Source organism: Triturus cristatus, chromosome 2_2 (assembly GCF_964204655.1).
Source record: "Triturus cristatus chromosome 2_2, aTriCri1.1, whole genome shotgun sequence".
Taxonomy (NCBI): Eukaryota; Metazoa; Chordata; class Amphibia; order Caudata; family Salamandridae; genus Triturus; species Triturus cristatus.
In genome coordinates, this window is record NC_140582.1 from 1,040,051,783 (window position 1) to 1,040,077,626 (window position 25,844).

Consider the following 25,844-nt stretch of genomic DNA (forward strand, 5'->3'; position numbering starts at 1 on the left):
TCTGCTTGGCCAGCATAAATCAGCACAAAGTCGTAAAGTACATAGTCACTACCTGTACATGATGGTATAATTTCTTAACATGCAGCCACACACCCTGTAAGTAATGATATGTGCGTGGTCTGTGGTGCAGAGTAACTGGGACTGAGCCAGTAAGTGGAAGACCCTGCCATGCACAAGGCACTGTTAACTTTCCAAGACAACTGACGGTAGAGGAGCCAGGTATGACACACTTCAAAGTCAGCTTGCTGTCAGCGCAGGGGGGATTGGACTGAAAACAGGGCAGGTGATCATCTTTGCCAACCCTACCATTCGATAGTAAAGGGCAGTAGGGTCAAAGGATGAAAGAACAGTCACTGTGTAAAAGAAACCAAAACCTTGTGCTATAAAGGCAGCCTACCCAAGGACGAATCACCAGGTCCATCAAGGAGAGTGCTCCATTTTCAAAATGTAATTCAGGCTGCCCAAAATAACTAGAAAATGTCCTGCCCCCTCTAATCCTAAACAAATGGCTTTATCCAGTGTCAGGCGTCACAGCTAAGGACTTCAGGACACCAAAAACATTCTTCAGCAAGTGTTTGATGACAGCACCGCGTGACGGAAAAAAGGACTCAGTGTATCTAGGGACATAAAACTTTGAGTAAAAAACACCAAATTGCTTAAGCAGCAGCAGATTATAAATGTTAAGGTATGAAGGAAGGCAGATAGATAAAATCATCGACCTTAACATCCATAATATGCAGAGGTAAATCAAGTGCCGTGGGAACTTAAAACCACTCTGTGACAAACAGGCAGTGTGCGTTGCAGGACTGTAGAGTGACCAACAACGTTCAAACAGGCAGCTTCTGCTGCTTTATTATAAAGTCTCAATAAACAACGGGGTAGTAGTATATTTTAAGACAGACTACAGAAACAGCAGGAAGTCAAAGTTGTTACAATGCTTCTGGCTGATAATACCTTACTTGTAAGTTGTTTCACGCACTGCCGTCTGAAACAACCTTTTAGTAGCCATTAGTGGATTAGTGCGTTCAAATGAATATGCTATATGTTACGAAATAAAAAAACTCACATTTAAATCACCATATCCTACAACATTGTACAAATATTTAAGAAACAACGGACAACTCACCAGAAATAATGGCTGGCTGCTGTCAGGACTACACGGTGGCAACAGAATTCCTTGTTGTACCACATCGGTGAGTGAGTTCTCCAACTGAAGGTTCTCCAGGCCATTCTGAAGGAGCAGTGAAATATGGTATTCTAACTGTTAGAGCACCCCCCGTCTGTTTGTGCTCCCCTGATGTCAGAGGAAAGCTTAAAAATACCCTGCTTTCTGTATGTTTGTGCCTGCACGTCTGTCTATGCCTCTCTTAAAGCACCGCCTGAGCCTTCCCGAAATCTAATATGGAATGCATGGAGAAGCACAGAATTACTGCATTAAGCAATAAACACGCGAGGAGGAGGCACAGCCAGACGGGGATCTTGAAACGACGGGAACACCGGAATCATCAAAAGACATCTCCGGCCTGAACTCTCTACAACTTTATGAATGTTTTGGGGGCATGCCTGCGTCATGGACACTGGGAGCGCTTCAGAGATTTTCTCCACTGTGTCTTCTATGTGAATAAGGCAGGAGCTTTTCTAGCTGCTTTGTGTTTTGGCTCCAGTGAAATAACTCCTCAGTTTCTGTTGGGTTGCATTGCAAAAGTGATGCGAGCTTCCTGTCCCTGACAGTCAAAGTTATCTACAGCTATCTCAGGCACAACAGGAATGCTTGCACTTTCTCACTCAGTAATTGTAACAAGAAACGGCAAAACAGAAATTGAAACAAGGACAGCATACTCAACACGGAATGCTTCTCTTTGTCCTGTTTCGTTTCCCTGCTTGTGCTGTCTCTGCCTTCCCCGTGAATTGGCTCGTGTTGCAAACATGAACATAACTCCTTCAGCATGAAAAACATTGTATGTGCGCGCATGTGTTGTGCACAGGTCAGGCAAAATAGAGTGCGAACTCCCCCAGCCAATCACAGCACAAAAGAACAAGTTACTTACCTTCGGTAACGATGTATCTGCAAGAAACATTAGTTAGTTAGATTCCTCACCTTAGAATATCCCCAGGCGTCAGGCTGGATCCGGAAAGATTTTTGTAGCAATACCACTTGCGCGTCGCTAGGCGTTGTCTGCGGCTCCGCGTCCGTCGTTGGCATCGTGCGCCGGAATGACGTCGGAGTACTTAGACGCCGCCCTCGTCAGTTCTTGTACATAGCTTTCCGCGCCTGGAACGCAGAGCCATGCAAGAGACCGACACTGGTGCCAAAAAATCTAGGGCCCTGAACAGGATGACCTTAACCCTAGATGTCGGTTCGCAGAGCGGGGAGGATGGGTGGGTCGGTGAAGAATCTAACTAATGTTTCTTACAGATACATCGTTACCGAAGGTAAGTAACTTGTTCATCTGAAAGAAACACGTTAGTTAGATTCCTCACCTTAGAATAGATACCCCAGCAATACCAACCCCGGTGGAGGGTCTGCGAACCAAGATTGTAGGAAGGTGGATATCTGACTATGGTTACCCCCAACTTTTTGCCTAGTGTCTAGCTGGTTTTTCGACTTAGTTGGCCTGAGATCCTGCCATTCAGGGTCTCAGGCTGTCTGCTCTCTCTTAAAAATGGACTCCATGTACCCTAGGTACATACCCAATTGGTAAGGATCACCTTATTGGACCCTGTACAGTGTACCCTAGGTACCCAGGGCATAGGTGTACCCTAGGCCTCCCAGGGGCTGCAGCATGTATTATGCCACCCCTTGTCTGGCCCTCCAATCAGACACAACTGGCTGATCACTCAGCTGGGGCAAGGTCGTGTAATCACCCCTTGCTTAGCAATAGTATACCTATATCTACCCTTAAAATAGACACATGTGTACCTGTGAGCCACTCCTATGGCAGGCCTTAACAATCCTGGAGGCAGAGTGCTTGGTAACATGTGAGATGGTGCTCTAGCATGAGCTGAGCCTGTCTGCAGCTTTCGGAACCATGTTCTTATAGCTGTTCTATGATATAGCCTACCATATACTCTTAAAGTACCTTATAATCTTAAACGGTTATGGTAACTATGGTTTGGCTTTATCAAAACATGTCGTGTAAGGTGTCTTAACACTTTGCAATAATACCCCCATACCATTTCTGGCAATGAGGATATTATTCCTCCCTGCTAGAGAGAGAAGATATGTTGAAACCTACTTACCCGGTTAAAGTTAACCAGAGCCCCAGCATCACAAAATGGATGCTGCTGCCACAGAACTCTGACCTCCTTCCAGCGAGGGAGGCTTGGACAATAGGTTTCCTGCCTTGGGAGGTGCGAGCACCACCCCAGACAGGCTTTAGTGTATTGGGGCAGGGAGGGATGAAAGAAACTAGACACTGCCTGGGGCACACAAGGTGTCCCATGCATAGTCCAGTTCAAACCGGCGCTGGGGCACTCCAGCCCCAGCGCGAAACTGGACAAAGGAAAGGGGGTGTAGCCACTCCCCTTCCTGGTCCCACCCATAGGAGGGACCTTGTAGGTAGCCCAGCCCACTAGCCCAGTATATCAGTAGGTAGCTGAGCCATGCTAAATTAGATTAACCTGAATCTGCAACTTGAACAGAAACTCTGGACCTTCGACATTCGACCTCAGGAAGAAGACTGAAGAAATCTCCCTTGTGGCCAAGGAGTGACCACCCTGGGCAACCAGGCACCATCCAGCGACTGCTGCTTGGTTTCCGACTGATCCTACGAGGGACGACTGCAGAGACTGACCAGCGCCGAGACTTCCAGACACCTCTGACCCAGATGCACATCTGCAGCGAAGCCGAGACCCGTGGAGGCGACGTGGGACCGGCGACTTGGGAAAAGTGGCTAGTCACTGACTAGCGCGACATCTGAGGCTTCCTCGAGGCTGTGCTTGGGGAATTGAGAAGCCCCAATACCGAGCACCATCTGCAAAGAAGATCAACTCCCCACACTTCACGTGTTCTGCGTGGGGCCCTTCTGCACTTGAGTTGCTCGACGTGTTGTCCGGTTGCTGGCCCGTTGGCTAGTAGCCTCTGCGACGACTAACCTTTTGTTTCATCTTGCTGGTCCGGCTCCTCCAGACTGGCACCCGCTCCTCTGTGAAAGAGAAGCACCCCAGACCTTCCTGGTCTGCACCAGACGCAAGTCCTCCATTCTGCGTGGGTTCCGCTTGCCAAGGCTTGTTGGGTCCTGACTCGACATCGACGCCGCCGACAGCAAGAGCCTTCGTGGGACAGCTCGCCTCCTGGTCCTGGTCGTCCTCGACGTCTCCTGGTACCCGTGGCTGCTGCGACAAGCTTCACCTCTTCACCTGCATCTTCACGACATCGCCTGGTTCCTTCCTGGTTCCTTCCCGGCTCCTGGCTGGTGACCTAGACTCTGTCCCTTCTGCTTGCAGGTATCCTTCCTTCTTGATCCCATCCTTGGGATCCACCGGACACTCTTCACTGACTGCCTGTCAGCAACTTTCCTTCAGGCATCCATAGAAGTCAACGACGAAACCCGCCGCAAGTTCACACCTATGCACCCGCAGCCCATGGGCTAGGTAACTTGAGTACTCCGGTGCTCACAAGGGTATTGACTATCCTAGGGTCTAGTTTCCGAGTCTCGATTATCTAGCTATTCCAGAAGTGTCCTAAAACTGTTTAATTCTAATACTCACTATTTCTATCGACTTTTACGCATTACGCGTGAGTGTTTCCGCTCTGCACCCGAATCCCGTGGGCCTCCCACTTCCTAACCTTTGGTAGTATAGTGTAGCCCCAGCGATTCCCTAGGCCTAGGCCTATCCTGTGTTCGTGACAGTGGTTCTTATACCACTTACTTAGTATATGGTTTGCGTGGCCCCTAGGGCCTAACTGTATTACTTACCTGTGTGACTTAATGTATGCTTAAATAAGACTGTGTTGTACTTACCTCGAATCTCATAAAGAGTGCTGAGGGTTTGACTAGAATAAATACATTCTATTTTTATACATATCTGTTGTGGTGTCCTTTCATTTGGTATTCAAGGGATTACATATGGTATAACAGCTGGCTTCACATGCCATTCAGAGTTTAGCCTAAGACTGCTCTTGTCCATGCTACCACTAGGATAGCTGGTCTATAAGGTTGACTTTACAACCAATCACCATAAGGGTTGTTTGGACTGATACAAGGTGTACACTAGAATTAGTGACATCATATATCAGGCCAACTTCTCACAAAGATCACACCAGAAAGTCCTGGAGAACAGAACAGCCAAAGAAGCCATCTCTCCGGACTTGGCTGTCCAGGCAATAGTGCTTGGCGAACGAGTGCATTGAGGCCCACGTCGCCGTCTGACAGATGTCCTGCAAGGGAACTCCCCGTCCCAGGGCAGTAGTCGCCGCCGTGGCCCGGGTGGAATGGGCTCTCAGCCCAACAGGAGGGTCCTTTTTCGCCAAGGAGTAACAAACCTTTATACACAAGACGACCCACCGTGAGAGGGTCCGCTTGTGTACGGCTCTCCCCTTCTTAGCACCTACGTATCCAACAAAAAGTTGGTCGTCCACCCGGAACTGTCGGGTGCAGTCCAAATAAAAGGACAGCGCACATTTGGGGTCCAGACGGTGGAGCCTCTCTTCCTCTTTCGAAGGATGCGGAGGCGGAAAGAAGGTGGGCAAAGTGACCGATTGCCCGATGTGAAAGGGGGTCACCACTTTCGGAAGAAAAGAAGGACCTTGTCCGGATGAACAGAAAGAAAGGGAGGCTTAGATGACAGAGCCTGGAGCTCACTCACCCGTCTAGCCGAGGTGATAGCTACCAGGAAAGCAGCCTTAAGAGTCAGAAGACGAAGTGGACAATTGGGAAGGGGCTCAAATGGAGCGCACATCAGAAAGGTCAAGACAAGATTCAAATCCCACTGAGGCATTACGAAGGGGACAGGAGGAAACATGTGAGTAATGCCTTTAAGAAAACACGAAACAACAGGGGACTTGAAAAGAGAAGGCTGATCAGGAAGCCGTAAGAAAGCAGAGATTGCAGAAAGATAACCTTTCAAGGTGCCCAGAGCAGAGCCCTGCTGGGCCAAGGAAAGAAGAAAGAGTAGAACCTCAGAAAGAGGGGCGGAAAGGGGATCCACAGCCTTTGCTGTGCACCATGCCACAAATTTGTTCCACCTGCAGGCGTATACTGATTTTGTGGAGGGACGCCTGGCTGCCAGAATCACATCACAGACTTCAGGAGGCAAGTCAAATGGCATCAACTGTCGCCGCTCTATCTCCACGCATGGAGATGGAGACTGGACAGGTTCGGGTGGAGGACCGTCCCCTGCTGCTGCGACAGAAGGTCCTCCTGAAGAGGCAGTCGTATCGGAGGATCGATTGACATACTGAGTAGCTCGAAATACCAGTACCTTCGTGCCCAATCCGGAGCCACTAAGCAGACTTGGGCCCGGTCGCGCCTGATCTTCTTCAGCACTCTGGGCAGAAGTGGTATAGGCGGAAAGGCGTACAACAGACAGCAACTCCACTCGCGACGAAAAGCGTCTCCGAGCGAGTGTCGCCTTGGAAATTCCAACGCGCTGAACTGCTGACATTGCGCGTTCTCTTCGGTGGCGAATAGATCTAACCAAGGCTCTCCCCACTGCAGAAAGAGACCTTGCGCCACGTCCGAGTTCAGATGCCATTCGTGATCCATCATGCACTGGCGGCTGATTTCATCGGCCCTGGCATTCAGAAAGCCCGCCAGGTGTTGAACCACCAGGGTGATGCCCTGATGTTCCAGCCATGTTCAGAGGCGTAGAGCCTCCTGACAAGGGGTCCACGACCCCACCCCGTTTGTTGCAATACCACATGGCGGTGGTGTTGTCCGTGAACACCTGCACTACACTTCCCCGAACAGAGGGAAGGAATGCCTTCAGTGCAAGCCGGCTCACCCGCAGCTCCAATAGGTTGATATGGAGCCGGGACTCCGCCTGAGACCAGAGGCCTCTGATCTCCGCCTCTCCCATGTGGCCCCCCATCCCAAGAGGGACGCATCCGTCACCACTATATGCTCCGGTTGGGGTAGGGAGAGGGATCTGCCACTGACCCAATCGCGGTCCGTGAGCCACCACTGCAACTGTCTTGCAGTGCCCTCCGAGATCAGGACGTGGTCGGACAGGTTGCCGCGATGTTGAGCCTACTGGAACTTCAGGTCCCACTGCAGAGCCCGCATCCGCCACCTGGCGTGATGTACCAGCAGGATGCAGGAGGCCATTAGACCCAGCAGCCGCAGCACCAACCTGACCGAAACTCGGGATAAAGGCTGACAGATCGGAATCAGAGCCTGAATATCCCAAACCCGCTGTTCTGGAGGATAGACCTGAAACAGCACCGAGTCCAGAACCGCTCCAATGAAAAGAAGCTTCTGGGAGGGACTCAGATGCGACATCGGCACGTTGATGGAGAACCCCAGCAGATGCAGAAGGTCGGCCGTAGTCTGGAGGTGGGAGACGACTGCCTGGGGTGAGCCCGCCTTCAACAACCAGTCGTCGAGATAGGGGAAGACTGGAACCCCTAATCTGCGCAGATGAGCTGCGACCACCGGCATCACTTTCGTGAACACCCGAGAGGCACTGGTGAGGCCGAAGGGGAGCACGGTAAACTGAAAGTGCTCGTGGCCTACCATGAACCGCAGGTAACGCCGGTGGGCAGGCAGGATGGGGATGTGGAAATATGCGTCCTGCAAGTCCAACGCTACCATCCAGTCTCCAGGGCCTGTCAGCCTGAGCGTGAGAAGGATTCAATGCACCGAAGCATCCAATCAAACTTTTATTTCCAGGCAAAAAACAATAGCCCTTTGTCCTTAGCGGCGTAACAGCGGTGACATGGGCTCTGAGGAAAGCCCAGAAAAATGGGTTCCCCCATGCTCCCTGGTTGAATAGTAGAAGACAGACAGACGACATACCTGCAGCTACAAGTCACGGGATTTCACCATCGGAGGTTTCTTCCCGGCGCACTAGCTCCGCATCACCACGTCTGAGAACCATGGTGTGCAGCGCCAGCGATCCGAGCTAAGGTTAGATTGTTGGGCGCTGCTCCCCCTGCCTACGATTCCCCTCAGACTCATAGACAGACCCTAAACCCACGGGAGTCACCGCGTTGAGATCGCAAACATCTGGACTAGCCCTCCCTCCCTCTCATTGGGCGTGAGCCCCCAGGGTCTGAGCTCTCGGCAGAAAACGCAAGGGACTTGTCCCGGATCTGCAACTCGCGGACTTCTGGCTGCTTTCCTCACGATTCTAGGGGACTGAGACGCGCTTTGCTTACAATTGCATGGCACTAGAGCGCTGACCTGTGTAATGAGCAACCAATCCTGCTTGGCAGTATTCAGAAGACCTTGGGGTCTTGATCCAACGCTCTTGTACATCACTGTGTATTTTATGCTGAGCGCCTCACTTGCTCGGTGGTCACCTGGATGGCCCGTTTTCCAGTACAAGGCCTCCATTTTGAACCCCAAGGTATAATTCACCAGCAGTGCCTCCCTTCAAAATGGCACTCATAATTACCTAATTGGAAACCGAACTACCTAATCCACATCAACTCATGGGAATAGAAGTAGGACTACAATGATCAATGTACAACTAAACAGAAAGAAAGGACCAACTATTCCAATGATCTCTCTAGAAAGGGAAAAAGGACTGGCGTTCAGAGAGCCCGCCAGATGTTGAACCACCAGGATGATGCCCTGGTGTTCCAGCCATGTCCAGAGGCGCAGAGCCTCCTGACAAAGGGTCCACGACCCCACCCCCTCCTGTTTGTTGCAATACCACATGGCGGTGGTGTTGTCCGTGAACACCTGCAAGACACTTCCCCGGACAGAGGGAATTAAGGCTTTCAGTGCAAGCCGGATCGCTCTCAGCTCCAACAAGTTGATATGGAGTTGAGAATCCGCCGGAAACCAGAGGCCTCTGATCTCCGCCTCTCCCTTATGGCCCCCCATCCCAGGAGGGACGTGTCCGTCACTACTACGTGCTCCGGTTGGGGTAGGGAGAGGCATCTGCCTCTGACCCAATCGCGGTCTGTGAGGCATCACTGCAACTGTTTCACAGTGCCCTCCGAGATCAAGACATGGTCGGACAGGTTGCCTCGATGCTGGGCCCACTGAAACTTCAGGTCCCACTGCAGAGCCCGCATTCGCCACCTGGCGTAATGCACCAACAGGATGCAGGAGGCCATCAGCCCCAGAAGCCGCAGCACCAACCTGACCGAAACCTAGGCTAGAGGCCGAAAGATGGGAATCAGAGCCTGAATATCCCGGACCCGCTGTTCCGGAGGATAAGCCCGGAACTGCGCCGAATCGAGAACCGCTCCGATGAAGAGGAGCTTCTGGGAGGGTCTCAGGTGTGACTTCGGCACGTTGATGGAGAACCCCAGCAAATGCAGGAGGTCGGCCATAGTCTGGAGGTGGGAGACGACTTGCTGGGGCGAGCCCGCCTTCAACAGCCAGTCGTCGAGATAAGGGAAGACTGGAACCCCCGATCTGCGCAGATGAGCAGCGACCACCGCCATCACTTTCGTGAACACCCGAGGGGCACTGGTGAGGCCGAAGGGGAGCACGGTGAACTGAAAGTGCTCCTGACCCACCGTGAACCGCAGGTAACGCCTGGTGGGCCGGCAGGACGGGGATGTGAAAATAGGCGTACTGCAAGTCCAACGCTACCATCCAGTCTCCAGGGTCGAGGGCAGCCAGAACCTGAGCTAAAGTTAGCATCTTGAACCGTTCCTTCCGGAGGAAGGCGTTGATGCTCCTGAGGTCCAAGATAGGGCGTAGGCCCCCTTTGCCCTTCTTGGGAACCAGAAAGTAGTGGGAATAGTAACCACGGCCTACTTCTGGACCAGGAACGCGCTCTACGGCCTCTCTGGCCAAGAGGGCCGTAACTTCCTCCCGCAGAAGATTCAAGTGATCCTCCGATATACGGTGGCACTGCGGTGGCATGGCTGGAGGGGTCGTCTCGAACGGGAGGGAGTAGCCCCTTCGGACGATTTGCAGCACCCACCTGTCCGAAGTGATGGATCGCCAGTGGAGTAGGTGATGGCGAACTCTGCCGCCCACTGGCGTGGAATGGGCCTGAAAGCTCGGACTAGGAGGGCTTTGAGGCGGATGCTGCCGGGGTGGATGTGGACTGACCGGCACGTTGTCCTCCAGTACCGCCACGGCAGAATCCACGTCCGCGACCGCGTGCAGGTTGGTTCTGCGGCCGGTGGCTAGACGGACGTGAGGAGGCGCCCCTTCCTTGGCCACAAAAGGGGCGAAAGGCGGAAGTTTGCGGCCCTGGGGCCGAGAGACCCAAGGACTTGGCCGTAGCCCGGGAGTCCTTAAAACGAGACAGCGCACTATCCGCCTTGTCACCAAAAAGGCGAGTGCCATCAAAGGGCATATCCATGAGGGTGCTCTGGACATCCCCAGAAAAAGATGTGGACCACAGCCAGGCGTGGCGCCGGAGCGCCACCGTGGTGGAAATCGCCCTACCCAGCGAGTCCGTGGTGTCTAGTCCACACCGTATGGCATATCGTGCTGCATCTCGCCCGTCAGCAAGCGCCTGGGAGAGACGAGTCTGGGCCTTCTCCGGACACAGGGGCAGCACGTCCTCCACCGTATCCCACAGAGAGTGGGAGAAACGGCCCAAGAGGCAAGCGGTGTTCAAAGCCCGCAGGCCCAAACTCAGGAAAGAGAACAGCTTCTTTCCGAACTGTTCCAGCCTCTTGGATTCCCGATCCGGAGGGGCGGACGGGAAGGAGGATTGGGAAGTGGAGGCCTGGATAACCAGACTCTCGTGGGTGGGGTGTTGGGACAGGAAACTGGGGTCGCCGGGAGCAGGTCGGTGGCGCCGGGCCACGTTCCGATCCACAGGAGGAACTGCGGAGGGCTTGGACCAAGCCCCCTGCAGAACGTTTATGATGGCCTCATTGAACTGCAGCAGAGGCTCTGTGGAGCTTGTTGACGGCCACAGCAGGCAACTCGAGCCCCAGGGCTTCAGCCGCCTTGCGCAGCACCACTGAAAAAGCTGCACCTTCCTCCGAGGCCACAGTCGGAGGAGAGATGAAACCAGCGTCCGGGGAAGTGTCCAGACCACTGGCATCCCCCAGTTCGTCTGCCCAGTCCTGTGAAAGTTGGCCCTGTATGGCCATAGGGTCCTCAGACCCCTCCCAGTCGCCCCCGTCATCCGATTCCTTATAAACAGGAGGAATGATCGGAGCCGGGCAGTAGATGAAATGCTCATCCATCGGCGTCGGGTGCGGCATCAAGCGGCGCTGCGCCGGGCCCGGACAGGGGCTAAACCGGGGAACGGTGTCGTCCGGAGACGGAGCCGGAGGAGGAACCAGTGTCGGCACCGGCGGAGGAGGCATCGTGAGGTCGACCGGTGCCGGCAGAGATCCAGGCCTGGATCCCTCGGGGACCTGCGGCGTCGGGACCGAAGTCGTCGACGGCGCCGGAGCCGCCAGCACGCGAGGTCACCCAGTCGAGCCTGCGGGGCGCGAAGGCACGCCGGCAGGCGTCGACGGCGGAGCCAGGCCCCTCATGGCCGAGAGGAAGGCAGTGACCTACGCCGGAGTCGCGTCAGTCCCAGGGACCGGCGGGTATGGAGACGGACGCGGCTCCTGCGGCTCCGATGGAGCCGCGGGGGTGGGACCACCCTGACCCTCGGCCGAGTCGCGCGACCGGCGAGGGCAGTCCGAAGAGCGGTGTCGCCTCTTGGACTTCTTAGTTCGCTTCGACTTACCCGAAGACTTCGAGCCCGACGAGCGATGATGGTGACTGCGGCTCCGCGACCGGTCCTTGGACCTCCTCCTGGACCGGGACCGTGAGTGGCACGGAGCCGAGTGCCGAAGCTCGAGAAGCTTACGAGACCACTCCCGCCTAGCCTTCGAGGTCAAGGCCTGACAATCGGGGCACGACTCCGCGTCGTGGTCGGCCCCCAGGCAGTAAAGGCACCGGCGATGGTGGTCTGTCACCGACATCAGTCGATGACAGGAGTCACAGGCTTTAAACCCAGGCATTCTACCGGCACCAGAGTCGAGTCGACAGAAGACCAAAAAGAGTCAAAAAAGTTTAGTCAAAAATTGACTAAGGGGTAAGCTCTTCCCGGATCGGCGCTGTCTGGCGCGGAAAAAAGAAGAACTGACGTCAGCGCGCGAGAGCGGCGTCTAAGTACTCCGACGACGTCATTCCGGCGCACGACACTAACGACGGACGCGGAGTCGCAGACGACGCCTAGCGACGCGCAAGGGGTATTGCTACAAAAATCTTTCCGGACCCAGCCTGACGCCTGGGGATATTCTAAGGTGAGGAATCTAACTAACGTGTTTCTTTCAGATCAAGCATTTATAAATGTAATAGGACTCGTGTTTACGGGAGACTTATTGCCTTGTAAATAAAAGTGCATGCCTGGAAGAAGGTACGAATGGGAGTGGGAGGGGGGGTGGTGGTGGGCAGAGAAGCCACGGACTGCGGGAGGGAACGGGGGGAGGCAGGGGACCAAAAACGTTTTGAAAGTAAAGGGGCTGATAGCTATGTAAGGAGAAAAATGACGACATGGCCGTCAGGAGGCGGGATTAAGTTGCTTAAAAACAATCAGATTGCAGCATTTAGGATTTCAGCCAATCACAAAGATAGGCGGAAAGTGGGCGGAGCTTCCCCCACTATACTGCATACAGCATCTGTCGCCGAGACAGCGCATGTGCTGCCTAGGCAAAACCTAATCAAGAGGGCTAAGGCCGATTTCTTCAGATTCCAACTTAATCAAGACTCAAATCGCCCCAAGAAACTTTTCGAAATTGTCAAACAACAATCTTATCTTATCCATTCTTCAGCACAGGATGGCCTTTCTGGACTGGTATTGCAATGGATTTCGTCCTTCCTTCACAACAGATCTTAAAGAGTCAAGGTCAATCAATCCCTATCCCAGCCCTCTACAGTCTCCACAAGGGTCTGCCTTATCTCCTAAACTCTTTAACATATTCTTGGAACCGTTAGCAAATGCACTAAACTCCATGAACATTCGTTTTCATATGTATGTGGATGAAATGCAACTTTACCTAAAAATCACCTCCTCTGAAGACTTCACTTCACTCAACTCTACCCTGACGAATACTCAAAACTGGTTAACTGAGAACCACCTCCTGCTCAACACCTCCAAAACAGAATTCCTTCTCATATCTCCATCTAATCACACCCCCAAGACAGACCTCTGGATGAAACACCTCACTGCCTTCAACTGCTCTCCTCACATTATTGATTCAGCTAAATCTCTCGGAATCACCCTGGACATGCACTTGAACATGAAGAATCATATTAGTAAGGTGTGCAAGGGTGCTAACCACCAGATGAGGATACTTAGAAATCTCACCATTCCTCCCACAAGATGACTTCAAGCAGGTGGGTCAAGCGCTTGTTTTGCCGAGGCTGGACTATGGCAGTGCTATGCTCTGTGGCCTCCCCAAATATACCTTGGCCCCAACTATGGGCTTCCTTGAATGCCACTGCCCGATTGATTACAGGGACAAAAAGAAATGCTCACATATACCCAGCCCTAAGATCTCTAAATTGGTTGCCCTACAAAGCAAGAATACAGACAAAGATTGCCTGCTTGACTCACAAAGGCCTCCATTTCAAAACCCCCGGTTACCTGACTCAAAAGCTAGGATTATCTGGAGGGGGTAGACCATCAAGAAGTGCAAACTCTTTCCTCTTGAAACCACAGATTTTTTGCAAAGAGGGAATGAGGCACAGAGCTTTCTCAGGCTCGGACCGAAGATCTGGAACTCTCTCCCACCCGAACGAAGTCCGCGGAATCTCCTCCATGGCTTCTTTCAAACAGGAAGTAAAAATAATCCTAATGAACAAGTTCTTGTCTTAAATGGTCATGGCTCGTCTGTTTTTCTCAACGCCCCGTGATTACTTTCTTTATTGGCCTAACACCTGTGAAGCTCAGAGTCGTCTGCTATACTCTTTTAAGTAATGTTTGTTTTTCTCCCAGAACGCTATGGTATTAGCTAAATGTGATTATGTTCTTTGTTACCCCCTTTGTCATTGTTCTTGCCTGCATTCTTAAATGAAGCTGTTTTTTCCCTTTATTATTTCCAAACCTTCCAAAGTGTGAAGAGCATCTGGGTCATGTTCGCGCTATACAAAATTTTATAAATAAATAAATACATACATACATATATATATAAGTGACACTTCCCACTATTGGCCTAAATGTTTTCCAGTAAGCAGCAAAAAATATTGTGGATGGTGAAGTTGAATTTCTATCAAATCACAAACACTATTTCTATTAAACAGTCAAAGTAAGCACATTATGGATTATTGATTGGTGTTATGAGAGGAAAAAAGGGGCAAAGGAACAGGGATTAGTAAGGCAGAGAGTTTATGCTGCGGCGAGCCATCAGGGGAGCTGTACAACTCCTTGGCTTCAAACTCTTAACATGAAATCAGCAATGAGTGTTGTTCAGAAGTGCTCCAATGTCCCAGGCGTGGAGTGAAAAAGCACTTAATGAAACTACACAGATTTCTCTTTTTGTTTTCTTTCCATTGAGCCATGACCCAGGAAACGTAAAATGTTTTTATGTCAGTCACGAAAGATAGTCAAACAAACAGTACATTAGCTATGAGCATCAATGTATTAGCATCTGTTGAGAATAACCAAAAGCAAATTACCTTGTATACAACAGTTGCCATGAATTGTGGATAAGGCTGCTGGTTGGATAAAAACTCTCCGATAACTTTGTTCATTACATCTTGTGGAGGAAAGAAATCATCTAGGAACTGAGGAAGGATCCGCGCCACTACTCGAGCTTCTGAGGGGTAGCCTTTTCGAATCCTGTGCATGAAAAGAAAGAAAATGAAATAGTAAACTAGTTAGTTACTTTATCAATTCATGGATCTACAAATTATGGAACTATGAAGTACATGTTCCTGAACAAACCTTTCTTCAAAATAAACACTTAAATGATTCAGTGAACCCTGGAGAACAGGTGAAAAGTTTAACACCTACTGTTAGTGAACTATTGCCGATTGGGTCCTCCGTTGAGTTAAGAATATTGCCACTGCAGTGCAATCTAATTAGAGAGGGATTTTCCGGAAGAGTTTAGGGCAGGAACAATTACCTCATCTCCATGTGTACAACTAAAAGTGCAGAGAAACACTATTCTACAAAACCACAAAGCTTTCCTACATAATTTCACTATTTGCTAGTGTGCAGATATTAAGTAAACTAGTAGTGGTTAACCTCAATGTCACAAGCTATGTCTAGTGCTTTGGAGGTGAGGATGGTTTAACCAACCTGACCTCATTGGCTTCAGTGGAACTGGCACTAGAGTTAAAAACATAAAATATTTAGTTTCTCCAAAAAAAGGAATTTGAATATTTGACAACTGTGGAAAACAAATGAATAAGTTAAGTCAGAAAGAAATCCCTTTGTTACTGCAAGGATCAGTAATTTGAAGGATCAATTCACTTCTCAAATAATACATTAAATCACACCTACCTATCAAAAAGAACAGACACGCGCTCCATGGCTACAATGACCAATTCACTGTCTGGCGCTGTGGGATTAGGGTCTGTTATACGTCCTGGACTTATTTTCTCTTTCCCTGAAAATATACAAAATATTTAGTAGTTGAGTCAAAGCACATATTGAAAGGACCTGGAGAAATAGGTCTTTAATGTAGCTGAAAGTCAACCTAATAATTAAAGCATGTGCTGAACGATCCCTTCTTACCTGTATACATGCAAGTCATCATTAATCCAAGGGCTGCCATTGCTCTGTGAGGACTGGGCATGTTAACTCTGTCGACACTGAGCTTCACCAGAGCTTCTCCATCGAGTCGAGATAGCTGCTCGGAGAGGAGTAGACGTTCCAAACCTCTCAAGACACAGTGGTAAATAATCGACGGAGTAGCTTCTTCACTACCAGAAATCATCACTCCGCACATCTACAAAAAGAAGAGGAAACAACAATAACACATGACACTTTGTAATAATATTAGGATATTCTTAATACAGGAAGGAGAAGAACTACAGAATGCATGGACAGCCACTATTTATTCATGTTTGCAACCTATATGGAAAGTATTATTGTCACTTCTTTTCATCAATCCCAAAAAGCAAACTAGACTATTAATGGAAAGCTAAAGGAAATGTTGGTGCATATCCTGGATATATGAAGATCCAGGAGGCAGCGGGAACGAATGGTGAGGCTAGCATATGTTTAAAAGAATAAGAAAGCAGGTTTCTGCTAGTTATGGGAATCACTATTCAAACGCTGAATGAAAGCATAGATAGAGGAAAACATGATTGTCTAATGTACTTCCATGAATGTATGATCCATATCAGATTTTTAGAATAAACACTGCGTATGTAAATCAGTTCAATTATATTTATTTCATCTGCATTCGTCTTATGTGGACCCATCTGTCCATCTGGGATGGATGTAGAACCACACAAAAAGCTGACCTTTCATCCTATGGTCGTTCATGTGATCGATTAAGAAGCTCAAAACTCTTCTGGGGTCCATTCAATGGAGTATCTCCTGTTTCGGGGGTTAAGGCAGAGCAAAAAATGTTGGGAAAGTGATGGATTGTCCAGCATGAAAGTGGACACAACCTTTGGCAAAAAGACAGCCTTGAACCTCAATACCACTTTATCTAGAAAAAAAGTGGTGTAAGGAGGCTGCATCAAGAGAGTTTAGATTTCACTCACTAGGCGAGCTGAAGTTACTTCAACCAGGAATATAACCTGCAGAGTCAAATATGTAGTGGATATCTGTGCATTGGTTCGAAGGGAGTGCACAGTGCGGACCAAATTGAGATCGCACTGTGGCATCACAAAGGCTTTAGTGGAAAACATATGTGAAACCTCATGGCGAATAAGTTACTTACTTTCGGTAACGCCTTATCTGGTACAGACTCCATATAGCTGCAGATTCCTTACCTTTTGAATTATCTTCAGGCGTCAGACTGGATCTGGAAATTTTTCTCGAGCACTACTCCTGTGCGGTTGTAGGTGGTGTTGTATGCCTCCGCGTGGTATTGTTCACCTCTGCGTGGTGTAGTTTGCCTCCACATAGCGTCATTCGCCTCCGGTTGCTGTCACCCGCGCCAGAAGTGACGAGCGTGGTGCCTATATAGGCGACTTTCCACACCAGAAACGTGGAGTCATGAAGAACACGGACAAATGTTGTGGAAAACTATGGCCCTGAAAGGGAAAAAGCCCTGTTCCTAGAAATCAGTTTGGAGAGCGAGGAGGATGGGTGGGTCGATAAGGAATTTGAGGCTAAATAGAGTCTCAACCAGATAAGGCGTTACCAAAGGTAAGTAAATTGATCATGTGATAGAAACTTCTAGCCACAGACTCCTTACCTTTTGAATTGATACCCAAGCAATATCTCTCCTGAGGTGTGCCTGCGGACCAATTTCATATGAGGAAGTCCTGCCGGGCCAAACGGGCAAAGTACCCATCCTGAAGGACCCGACTCTTCAGGCAGTTGTGTTTTGTGCCCAGGGCAGACATTCCAGGACCAGAACTTTGCATAATAACGCAATAGTCGCAGCTTTAGCACTGGTGTAATGGGCACGCACACCCTCAGGGCGTTGCTTTTTGGGGAAAGCGTAGCAGACCTTTATACAGAGCATGATCCATTGAGATTTGGTCCGCTTCTGTAAGGCCCGTTCTTTCTTCGCTCCGAAATAACCCTTGAATAGTTGGTCATCCACCTGAAACTCCTGCGTGCAGTCAAGGTAGAACAACAATGCTCTTTTTGGGTCCAGACAGTGAACTTGCTCCTACTTATTGGAAGGATGAGGCAGAATGTAAAAAGTAGGCAGTCATGGATTTGCCTTTGTGAAAAGGAGTGGTCACTTTCAGTAGAAAGGAAGCTCTTGTACGAAGCACTGGTTTTTCTGGGTAGATGTTTAAGTTTAGAGGCTTGGATGAAAAAGCCTGAAGCTTGCAGACCCTCTGGGCAAATGTTATAGCCACAAGGACGGCTATCTTGATGGTAAGGAGCCTGAGAGGACAATTTTGCAAAGGCTCAAAAGGAGCACAAATAAGGTAAGTGAGGACAAGATTGAGGTCCCACTAAGGCATAATGGAACAAGCAGGTGGAAACAAATGTTTCAAACCTTTCATAAAGCACAAGTTACTTACCATCAGTGATGATATATCTGTAAGAAACATTAGTTAGTTATAGATGCCTTACCTTAGAATTAACCCCTAGCGTCAGACTGGATCCGGAATCTTTTTTCGTCAGCAGTACCTCTGCGCTTCGGAAGGTGGCATCAGTCGGCTCCACGTCTGTCGTCGGTGTCGTGGTCGCTGGGATGACGTCGCGGCAGCTACTTACACGCCGCCCTCGCGTGCTGACGTCAGTTTTGTACACGACTTTCCACGCCAGAAACGCAGAGCCATGCAAGACACTGACCATTGGTGCACAAACCTAGGGCCCTGAAAGGATGTCCTTAACCCTAGAAATCAGTTTGCAGAACGGGAAGGATGGGTGGGGCGGTTAGGAATCTATAACTAACTAATGTTTCTGAGTAGCAGTGTGGGTGGAAGTCTCTGGATTTCTGGTGCTACAGATTTAAATGCCCATGGTTTATAGGTTCCAAATTCCTCGTAAATGGCTACACCCTAGAGCCATTGTGAAAATAGGTATATAGAGGGATGGAGGATTGTGCCCTCTTAATATGTCAAAATGAGTCTGGATAAATCGTCAAACGTCTTCATATGTTATTCGTGCTTGGTTTTTATTAGACTTTTTTCGTGAAGATGAGAACCATGACCGCAGATACCAAATCAGCTTCCTTTCCTGAGAAACACGAAGATTACTTCTGCTTATAATCAAGCTTCACCTTGAAAAAGCCCACGGTCAATGGACCACTAGGGCGAAACACGTGTCGGCTATCTTTTAATAGTCTGTTTCTCATCTTCACAAAAAAAGTCTAATAAAAACCAAGCACGCATAACATATGAAGACGTTTGACGATTTATACAGACTCATTTTGACATATTAAGAGGGCACAATCCTCCATCCCTCTATATAACTAATGTTTCTTACAGATATATCGTTACCGAAGGTAAGTAACTTGTGCATCTGAAAGTAACGTATAAGTTACTTACCTTCGGTAACGATGTATCTGGTAGAGACATTGTCTAGCCGCAGATTCCTTAACTTAGAATATCCCCAGGCGTCAGACTGGATCTGGAAAATTCTTTGCAGCAGCACCTCTGGGCGGCGGGGACGGCACCACACGACCCCGCCCTGACGTCATCCACGTATGTGATGGCAGCGAGGTCATATAAGTCCCTCCCGGCGCGCTGATGTCAGTTTTCTTCAGAGAAACTTTTTCGCGGCACAACGCGGAGCCACCAAAAAATCTGTGAAAGTATTGGAACAGTGTGCGAAGGAAGACAAATCTGTAAATCAAATAAGGTGGATGGCGCAAAACACCATCATAAAAGACAGTATCAGACACTGTCTACATATAAGTGAACAAGCAAAAGTGGAACAAGCTGTGAGAAGGAACCCCGCAAAGCGAAGCGTAGACCCTTCCCAAAGTGCGAGCAACAAGGGAAGAATATCTGAACAGACAAAAATAGACTTATTACCATGTAGAACCGTGCCGTCCAACAAGGACGGAGCACAGAAAGAACAGCAATTTACTTCAAGAAGGCATGAAGAGACTGGCACTTCCCTTACAATAATGGAAGTGTGAAACAGAGCCTAAAAGATCTTCAAAGACGACCACTATATAGGAGACAAAAGCCCCTAGGCAAAGGAGACAGCAGGGGGGAGGGAAGACAGCAGGAGAAGAAGAAGAAGAATTTCCTGATGACAGTGAATGAAAAGGCACCATCTACAGGAAAAAGACCCTTGGAGGGAGTCAGCCGCATATGGTAATTCCCAAAGGGGCGCAACTATGTGAGCACCCCTGAAAGAAAACCAATGGCAACTGAAAGTAGGCAAGGGGAGAAGCCCACCTGGCAAGGTTCTCGCAGAACGGGGAGGATGGGCAGGCGTTAAGGAATCTGCGGCTAGACGTCTCTACCAGATACATAGTTACCGAACATCTGATGGAGACATCTAGCCGCAGATTCCTTAACTTAGAATAGATACCACAGCCATACCCCGGAGGAGGGGGGGGGGGTTGTCTGTGATAGAACAACAGAAAGGGCCCAAGCACCGAGCTGGCAACAGAGTTATGGACAATGGGGAAGGCTGTGGCGGGACAGCCAGACAGCAACCCAACTAGCTCGGAGGAGCAAAAGATAACAGGTGGGCAAGGTGTCCCAGAAAATGCCAGTATGGTGCTACACCATACCCGTGTACGTATGAGATGTAGAAACGGCATCAGCTATTTTTTTTACGAGAGAGAGAGATAGAGAAAGAGAGAGACAGAGAGAGCCAGAGAGAGACAGAGAGAGACAGAGAGACCCGAGCCAAGGACCACTCTCCGCTTAATGGTGCACTATGTGGACATCAACGAAAGGTTGGTAGGAAGGTCGGCAAATCTACAGCCAGGAACCAAAGAGCAAGAGGAAGAAACTGAGCGAAGCCCTAGAAGGACAGGCGGGAACAAGAAAAACGCCAAGTTCACTCCTAGGCCCTAAGGGGGGACAGGGGCGAACATTAACAATCTGAAGCACGCTGATGCGGGCCACCACTGAAACATGCACAGCTTGAAGACTAAGGTGAGAACTAACTCACGAAATACAGATATGCAGGGTGCAGACACTAGGACGACTGACACCAGAAGAGCCCTCCCGCAGGCATAGCCGATTTAGTATATGGTGATACCTAATGAATGGGGGACACACCCGAAGAAAGTGGCAGCAGAGGCACCAGCAAACTAATAGGCGTATAAATGTAGGAAAGAATCTCAGAATTCTAGACCACATCTACCGACTGGGAGGAAAAATTAACCCTCGTCCAGAAATAGAGATATTGTTCAGTATCTGAACACCAAGAAGGGAGCAGTGTTAATCTGGGGAACCACTCCAGGTAGTGGGACACAAAGGGGACCCTATTGCTGAAGATGCAGGAAAAGCAACGAAGTGCACCCAAGTGTACTGAAAGACACCCTGCCGCGTAGACCAAGGGCAATCCCGAGTGCAGCCCTGAAAAGCTCCCTGAGCCATGGAGAAATAGGACCAGACCTCGCAGCAGCAAAGAGAGGTGGAGATGTAGGAAGAGGAGTACCCATGGCAACCGATATATATATATATTCATATATATATATATATATATATAATCTACTGGCGGTTAGGACCGTGTTTCCATAGGAAATCTCAAAATTCTATTTTGAACAACTTTGGCGCTGGTTAACGAATCTTCGCAAAATTTTCAAAACTCATGGGGCGCTCCGCTCAGCTCCTACCCTGAAAGTCTCGGGGGGATTCGTCAAGCGGAGGCCGAGAAAAAAGGTGGGTCCCAAAACGCGTTTTCCCCATGCATTTTCCCATAGGACCTTTAGTCGAAGGTACAGCCCGAACGGCTTAACAGAATTACTTGAAATTTGGCAGAGAGGTAGTCCTCAGGTCAGGGATGTGCCTTTTGCATATATGGAGTCAATCTGTTCAGTAGTTCCTGAGAAAATTGCAGTTAAAGCACATAAATATCTATAGCCGAGCACCGTGCGCGCACCGAAAGAGGCCTTGCGCCACATCCGAGTTCAGACGCCACTCGTGATCCATCATGAGTTCGTACGCCCTGGCGTTCAGAGAGTCCGCCAGGTGTCGAACCACCAGGGTGATGCCCTGATGTTCCAGCCATGTCCAGAGGCGCAGAGCCTCCTGACAAATGGGTCCACGACCCCACACCGCCCTGTTTGTTGCAATACCACATGGCGGTGGTGTTGTCCGTGAACACCTGCACTACACTTCCCCGGACAGAGGGAAGGAATGCCTTAAGTGCAAGCCGGATCGCCCGCAGCTCCAATAGGTTGATATGGAGCCGGGACTCCGCCGGAGACCTCTGATCTCCGCCTCTCCCATGTGGCCCCCTCATCCCAGGAGGGACGCATCCGTCACCACTACGTGGTACCAGCAGGATGCAGGAGGCCATCAGACCCAGCAGTTGCAGGACCATCCTGACCGAAACTCGGGACAAAGGCTGAAAGATCGGCATCAGAGCCTGAATATCCCAAACCCGCTGTTCGGGAGGATAGACCCGAAACTGCGCCGAGTCCAGAACCGCTCTGATGAAGAGGAGCTTCTGGGAGGGACTCAGATGTGACTTCGGCACGTTGAAGGAAAACCCCAGCAAATCCAGGAGATCCGCCGTAGTCTGGAGGTGGGAGACGACTGCCTGGGGCGAGCCCGCCTTCAACAACCAGTCGTCGACAAAGGGGAAGACTGGAACCCCTAATCTGCACAGATGAGCTGCGACCACCGCCATCACTTTCGTGAACACCCGAGGGGCACTGGGCCGAAGGGGAGCACGGTAAACTGAAAGTGCTCGTGGCCTACCGTGAACCGCAGGTAACGCCGGTGGGCCGGCAGAACGGGGATGTGGAAATAAGCGTCCTGCAAGTCCAACGCTACCATTCAGTCTCCAGGGTCTAGGGCAGCCAAGACCTGAGCTAAAGTCAGCATCTTGAACTTCTCCTTTCGGAGGAAGGCGTTGACGCTCCTGAGGTCCAAGATAGGGCGTAGGCCCCCTTTGCCCTTCTTGGGAACCAGAAAGTAGTGGGAATAACAACCTCGTCCTACGTCTGGGCCAGGAACGTGCTCGATGGCCCCCTTGGCCAAGAGGGCCGTAACTTCCTCCCGCAGAAGTTGCAAGTGATCCCCCTACATGCGGTGGCATGGCTGGAGGTGTCGCCTCGAAGGGGAGGGAGTAGCCCCTTCGGACGATTTGCAGTACCCACCTGTCCGAACTGATGGTACGTCAGTGGAGCAGGTGATGGCGAACTCTGCCTCCCACTGGCGTGGAATGGGCTGAAAGCTCGGACTAGGAAGGCTTTGAGGCAGATGCGGCGGAAGCAGGTGTGAACTGACCGGCTCTCTGTCCCCCTGCTCCGCCACGGCGGAATCCACGTCCGTGACCGCGTTGAGGCTGGTTCTGCGGCCTGTGGCTGGACGAACGTGCTGGGGTGCCCCTTCCTTGGCCACACAAGAGGCGAAAAGCAGAAGTTTGCTGGCGCTTGGCCGACAGGCCCAAGGACTTGGCCGTAGCCCTGGAGTCCTTAAAACGCTCCAGTGTGCTATCCGCTTTGTCGCCAAAAAGGCGATGGCCATCAAAGGACATGTCCATGAGAGTGCTCTGGACATCCCCTGAAAAGTTTGTGGACCTCAGCCAGATGTGATGACGAATCGCCACCATCGTTGCAATCGCTCTACCCAGCGAGTCCGTGGTGTCAAGTCCACATCTAATGGAGTACCGTGCTGCATCGCGACCCTCAGCAAGAGCCTGGGCGAGCCGTGTCCTGGCCTCCTCTGGACACTGGGGCAGCACGTCCACCACCGTATCCCACAGAGAGTGGGTGTAACGGTCCAAAAGGCATGCGGAATTAATGGACCGCAACTGAGGGAGGAAAACAGTTTCTTGCCAAACTGTTCCATCCTTTTGGATTCCCGGTCCGGAGGCGCGGACAGGAAGACGGTTTGGGACGTGGAGACCTGGATAACCAGACTCTCAGGGGTGGGGTGTACGGACAGAAAGCAAGGGTCGCCCGGAGCTGGGCGGTGGCGCCGGGCCACGTTCCAATCCGCAGGAGAGACTGTGGAGGGCATGGACCAAGTGCCCATCAGAACGTCGGTGAGGTCCTCATTAAACTGCAGCAGAGGCTCCGAAGAGCTTACTGGCGGTTGAAGCACCTCAGTGAGGAGGTTAGTCCTCACAGCCGCTGCAGGGAGCTCCAGGCGCAAGCCTGGGCTGCCCTGCGCAGCACCACCATGGGGGTCGGCGCCGGCAGAGTCGTCGTGAGGTCAACCGGTGCCGGGGCCGAAGCAGTCGGCTCGCTAGGACCCACAGTCAGACCTGTGGGCCCAGAGGCGCACCGGCAGGTCTCGACGGCGGATAGAGAGTCCTCATGACTAAGAGGAATTCTCGAATCTCGCCCGGAGTCGCATGAAGCCCAGGGACCGGAGGGTGTGGGGCCGGATGAGACTCCTGCGAAGACTTGGATCCCGACGAGCGGTGATGACTGCGGCTCCGTGACTGGTCCCTCGACCTCCTCCTCGACCGGGACCTTGAGCCGACTGCCAGATCTCGAGGAGCTTTCGACATCAAGGCCCGACAGTCGGGGCATGAGTTGTCATCGTGGTCGTCCCCAAGACAGTAGAGACACCGACAGTGGGGGTCGATAACCGACATCAGTCGGTGACAGACGTCACACGGCTTGAATCCGGGCATCCCTACCGGCACCAGGAGTCAATGTAGACTCGAAAAAGATAGACAAAATGTCCAAAAAGTTAGTCAAAAAATGACTAGGGGTATGCTCTTCCCGGATCTGCGCTTGCTGGCGCGGAAAAAAGAAGAACTGACGTCAGCGCGCAAGGGCGGCATCTAAGTACTCTGACGACGTCATCCCGGCAATCACGACGCCGACGACGTACGCGGAGCCGCAGACCATGCCTACCGACACGCAAGGGTACTGCTAACGAAAAATCTTTCCGGATCCAGCCTGACGCCTGTGGATATTCTAAGGTAAGGAATCTAACTAACCTGTTTCTTTCAGATAGACAGAACAAAAGGCGTCGAAAATGAAGGAGAACGCTGATACTGTAATCAACCTCACTGACTGTGTCTTAAGCAAAGCTGAGACTCAGCTTCTCTCCCTTGGCCTCACTTTCTGTGCCGAAAGTAGCTTTAATTATAGTAGAACTCATGTGGACATATACAAATCCATCCGCAAATTAAAGTTTATCAAGTTTTTCAAAATCAAGAACTCCAACCTCACTTTGCCCCAAAGTTCACATGCACCAGATATCGGTGACAGTATCCTCACGGTCACGGATATAGCCACAATCAGGACCATAAAGGAACTACAATCTGACCCCGTACCTGAGACCAATACTCAACTACTTCGCACTGAAGGATTGGGCAGCACTGCCAGGATCCCTAGCCCTTTCAAACCCCCATCAGCCTTCACCACTATGATGCCTAGGGATGCGATTGACACTTTTAACTATGTAGTAATTGAGGACTTTAAGGAGTTACATCAGACCAGCAGACAGAGACGATCTTGTAACCACAACAAACATCTTCATGCTCTAATTAAAAAAATATGTAACATCAACCAGATTGTCATCAATAAATCTGACTAAGGGGGCAACATCGTTCTCTGGCCAAAACATCTTTACTTGGAGGAAGCATAAAGACATTTTGGCGACGCCACATGCTACAGGGAGACCAACATCCAGGAGGTAAATAAAAGCAGAACTTCCCTAAAGAAGAAACTTAATGGCTTCAAAATTGAAGGCCTCATCAGCAAAGAAGAGTTTATATTTGTGCATCATGAGACACTTGTTATGCCAGTACTTTACTTACTCCCGAAAGTCCACAAAGGCATCTCTCCCCTCCCGGGCCGCCCTATCATCTCCGCTTGTAACAGTCTCTGTGAAAACATATCCAAGTATGTGGATTTTTTCCTGCAAGACTTTGTTGTTTCTTTAGCCTCATACCTACGGTGACTTTCTCAATAAAATCATGGGATTACAATGGTCCGACAACTGCATCCTGATGTCAATGGACATAACATCCCTTTACACCAGCATCAAACACGAAGATGGACTACTGGCTGTCGAGCATTACCTACAGGAACGCCCCATCAATTTCCATCGCCACAA

The 25,844-nt window shown here is 50.4% G+C and overlaps 1 protein-coding gene across 2 annotated transcripts in view; it reads right to left on the reverse strand.

The window, feature by feature from the left end:
* The window catches only part of HTT (huntingtin), a 2,065,683-nt gene that overhangs the window by 47,451 nt on the left and 1,992,388 nt on the right, over positions 1 to 25,844 (reverse strand). For both annotated transcript variants that reach the window (XM_085642500.1, XM_085642499.1), the window contains 3 exons: positions 15,775 to 15,988; positions 15,541 to 15,646; positions 14,712 to 14,874 (listed from right to left, as the gene is read on the reverse strand). In XM_085642500.1, the coding sequence (XP_085498626.1) occupies positions 14,712 to 14,874; positions 15,541 to 15,646; positions 15,775 to 15,988 (483 nt within the window). The remainder of the gene's footprint in view (positions 1 to 14,711; positions 14,875 to 15,540; positions 15,647 to 15,774; positions 15,989 to 25,844) is intronic.